General features: G+C 41.3%; 1 protein-coding gene across 1 annotated transcript in view; it reads left to right on the forward strand.

Moving 5' to 3' along the window:
- Nucleotides 1-519: 519 nt before the first annotated feature.
- The window catches only part of LOC118412998, a 21,330-nt gene continuing 17,383 nt past the window's right edge, over nucleotides 520-4,466 (forward strand). The window contains exons 1-6 of the mRNA XM_035816095.1: nucleotides 520-687; nucleotides 1,255-1,365; nucleotides 2,306-2,367; nucleotides 2,735-2,921; nucleotides 3,351-3,481; nucleotides 3,835-3,958. Of these exons, the coding sequence (XP_035671988.1) occupies nucleotides 520-687; nucleotides 1,255-1,365; nucleotides 2,306-2,367; nucleotides 2,735-2,921; nucleotides 3,351-3,481; nucleotides 3,835-3,958 (783 nt within the window). The remainder of the gene's footprint in view (nucleotides 688-1,254; nucleotides 1,366-2,305; nucleotides 2,368-2,734; nucleotides 2,922-3,350; nucleotides 3,482-3,834; nucleotides 3,959-4,466) is intronic.

Below are 4,466 nucleotides of genomic sequence, written 5' to 3' on the forward strand. Positions count from 1 at the left end.
GTTGCTAAATGTTCTGTAGCCTGTATACCGACTGTAATACTGGATCCACCACACTGGGAAGTACAAACAAAGCCTTTCTCAAAGCCTCTCAAACCCTTACTCCCAAGATCGGTGACATGGCAGATTAAGAACCAAGGACCTCTTATTATAGTTCTAACATCATATGTCCCACATAACCTAGTCTAGCACTCATTACTGAGCACTGCAGCGCATGGGATGGGGAACAACAGACGTTAAACTGGATAGTGAGTGAGTGAGTGAGTTTCATACCTTGTGGTAATGTAAATGTGTAGTCAAATGTGACCTGTCAGTTATTCGAGATCTCTTTAACAACAAATGTGCAAGCCTGTTATCAAAAGTGTTTACAATTCCATATTACAAACTTTAAGCAAGTTAGAGTGACATAAAAGACCCATTTTTTAAATTATCATTATTAAGTAAATAAGGTAACTTACATTTTAATATTTTAGATAATGACCATGCTATGCTCTTACTCTGCAATTGTTTCAACAGTACATGATGGAACCAGAATCCAGCTCAGCCCCGACCCAGACTGTGACCCTTGACCCTGTGTCCAGCACGGCCCTGACCCCAGCCATGACCTATGACCCAGGAGGTCACGTCCTGACTGACCTGAGTTCGATGGAAGACCTGCTGACTCCCATCAAGACGTCAACTAGAATCAAGGTGAGAATTCCCTCAGGTGGAAGATACAGGTGTTGACCCTGAGAACGTGAAACTAAAAAAAAACTTGAGGACTTGGACAATACGAGCGATCACGATGATGTCACGGTGACACAGTGGTAGGCAAAAAGTAGGTGTTTGGCAAAAGATTGATTTACATATTAACCGGTAATTTGATCTGCTAATTTGAATGTCAATTTTCAATCCAATCTGCTGACGTCCTGGTAGGCACCAACCGCCGAATACCCCGGATATAAACAACAACAGCGATCTCTAGTATGCTTTGCAGGATGGGAGACCAGTCTAATGTACAGTACCTTGCAGTCAGTAGGCTGTGAGTTTGATTCCCGACTAAGTCATACCAGAGACTTTAAAAATGGAACATACAATGTACAGCTTTCTGTATATTCTATATTTTCATATTAAGTAAAAGATTTATACATAGAAATTTTAGGCAAAAACATGCCACTGCCAAACAAACTACCAGACAACTGTAGCCTCAAATTTGACTAGAAGAAAGAGCTATATGTTTTTATATGTGTTTGTTTATTTTTGTTTGTTTGTCGCCAGTACACATGCCTGAGCGTGTCTCGTCGGTTCATCAGCCTGGGTGCCACCACGGGGGGTCTGTACCTTTTCCACAGGGAGAAGCTCAAGTGTCTCCAGCTGCTGGCTAATAAGGTAACACATCTTAAATTCACAAAACCATACCTGTACTAGTACATACATGTAGTGTGTATATACCTGTATAAGGTAACATCAGATACCACCACGGGGGGTCTGTACCTTTTCCACAGGGAGAAGCTCAAGTGTCTCCAACTGCTGGCCAATAAGGTAACACATCTTAAACTCTCAGTACTTGTGTCTGTAGCTGTATAATAAATAAGGTAACACACCCCACCAACTCACACCACTAACATATTATATTAATTAGATCATGACTCTTGACCTCTGGGTCACAGCATGGCATGGTTCGGTTCCGCCATCTTGAGCCCATTGTGATGCACGGTTAGAGATCACATTAAATAGTACTCGTTGCAATTCGCCGTCTCTAGTCGTCGTTAGTGTCTGTAAACTGGCGCACAGTCACTCCACAAGCCCTGCTACCCTTGCCTTAGGTCACAATGCCATTCATGTACCACACCATACAGGGCTTGAAATACCACCTGCATATGCAGTTTAGTGCAGGTAAATATTGAGCTGTGCAGGTACTTCTGATGTCTACCTGTACCTAACCTGCACTTGTCCATGTAAAGGGTTTTATACATAAATATCCTATGATTTAGGTGTATATGGATTGCCTTCAGCTGCATTGAATGTTACCACCTATGAACTATAAAAGAAAAAATAGCAATGGTTCCTGAACAATTTTAGCATAATCCACACTACTTACATTCAGATTGGTGCAGGTAAAATTTGCCTGGTGCAGGTAATTTTTAGTGTTACCTGCACCAGTGCAGGTGTGCAGAAAAAATGTATTTCGAGCCCTGCCATACCATACCATGATAATCAAATACGGTCTAGTGAGGGAAGAGAAGATGTGTGCCTTAGTAGATTTGCTGCAATACTACATATGTCATGTTTGACTTGGTTAATGCTGGTCTGCCTCGTCTGTCTCTAGGAAGGAGCCATCACCATGGTAACCTCTGCACCTGATGACAATCTTGTTGCCATAGCAACCAGGTAATCTGTTTTATTGGTTATTGTAACATATTTGTGCAGGATTAGGTGCATAATGTATTTTACGCAAGTTTAGATTGTGTTAAAAAATGGTCTTGTATTACTTCTTCTTGAAGGCTTTTGAACTTAGATTTCAGATTCAAGCTCTTAAGAGAGGCAGTAGGGTTTGTCATTAGGTTTTGCTGACATTCAGAATATTCTATTCTTTTCTTCACCAAAACTGTCATGCGGCGAATTTGATGATGATGATGATTTCTTCATGTACATGTATGTTCATTTATGCCGTTTACATATATTATGCACATTTTTAGGTAGGTCCCCCAGTACACCTTTACCCAAGAATAAATTTCAAGTTTAATTTTATCCCCAGTCGAGGCCTGGTGGTGGTGTGGGAACTGAACATCGAGAGGCGAGCGAAGCCAGAGCGGCTACGGATCTCCCCGGAACACCGCGGGAACACGGTTGTGGCTCTGCAGTGGGACGACAAGTCCTCGCGCCTGTTCGTCGGGGACAACACTGGCAAGGTCTCGGTGGCAAACGTGCCGTCCTCGGGGAAGGTAACCTTGTTTTGCTTGTATGACAATTTCAAATTTTCGAAAAGTTGTAACTTACAGTAAAACCAAGAGCTATAGAGACAGCCTTGAGTACTGCAGCACACATTAAGCCATACATTACAGCTATTGCATTCTACATGATATATGTGTCTGTGGCAAACGTGCCGTCCTCTGGGAAGGATTGTTTTGCTCGTTTTTATTTCAAGTAAGACTGTCGATTTCAAAGTTTGGAGAAATAGTAAACAAAGAACCATAGAGAACCATACATTACAGCATAGAGTCAGCCATACGTATACATTACAGCTGAAATAAAGATAAAGATAACATGGTTTATGAAGGATAACATGCTGTTTCTAGCGCTGAAATATCAAACTCAGCGCTTAGACCAGGCTATAGTACAGGTAAGATAACGTGTTTCTTACTTTCTTCCAGGCCAAGGGGTTCTTCAAAGTCCCGACCGAGCTCCTGCTGACAGCAGACTCTAGTGTGGTGCAGATGGACTTTGCTAACGAGCGACTGATGGTGTCCACTCTCACCAGGTGTTACCTGTGTGACACTCTCAGGTGAGATCATGAACTCAAGGTCACAAGTTTTCCTCTTGTCTTGACCTTTTGGGGTCAAGATCTTTGACCTCTTACCAGTAATCACGGTTCTTGACTGTATTGTTCTTTGTCTAAGTATATAGTCATAACAATTCCAATAGTTACATGTATACTACATTGAATTTCTTTTCTTTTTTTCTTTTGAGCATGGGGAACAGAATGTTATGCTGAACTGATGGGAGAATATGATCCAAAAAAAATTTTCTAACTGCTACTGAAATTAGCAAGATGGAAATGTAATTGTGTTAATATCAAGATAGTGAAGTTTCATTAGAAATACAAGTTAAATGTTTCTTTTTATTCTGTCCCTGCAGGGAAAAGTTCTGGCACGTTGGGAAGAAGCCTCGAGACGGGAAGTTTGGGGCGTGTTTCTTCCGCACATCAGCAGGGCAGATTCCTGCGATCTACTCCGCCCGCCCGGGATCCAGGATATGGGAGGTGAGTCTAGATTTGTATATGACCTCCGTCAGTTAGTCACTTACTATCTGGTGTAGTGCCCGTTGTTACGAGGGTTGGACATACCGTATATTCTCGAATAAAGTACGCACCCCAATTAAAGTACGCACCCCTGATTTTGGACAAGTCTTAGACAGATCTTTGGGACTGAAAGGTAAAATGGAAAAACTCAAATAAAGTACGCACCCCTTCTCCACCAGTTTTGAACAGACCTTTAACTAAATAAATTCGAATTTATGATGTTTTCCCCAGGTCATTTTGCATAAAATAACCTGGGTTTACACTGTCATTATCTCTATAAACTTGTGAATTGCCTGCTGCAAATTACAAAAATCACTGAGAACTGGTAGAAGAAATCAGGCAAAACCAGTTGTACAAGTCAAAGTCACTAACTCAAAAGGATTGTATGCAAATGCCACTGTTAATATGTAAATCATGTTAAGACAATTTCTTTGTTTCATGTTTAGACAACTTCAAGACAACAACAATG

This window comes from Branchiostoma floridae, chromosome 4 (assembly GCF_000003815.2).
Source record: "Branchiostoma floridae strain S238N-H82 chromosome 4, Bfl_VNyyK, whole genome shotgun sequence".
NCBI lineage: Eukaryota > Metazoa > Chordata > Leptocardii > Amphioxiformes > Branchiostomatidae > Branchiostoma > Branchiostoma floridae.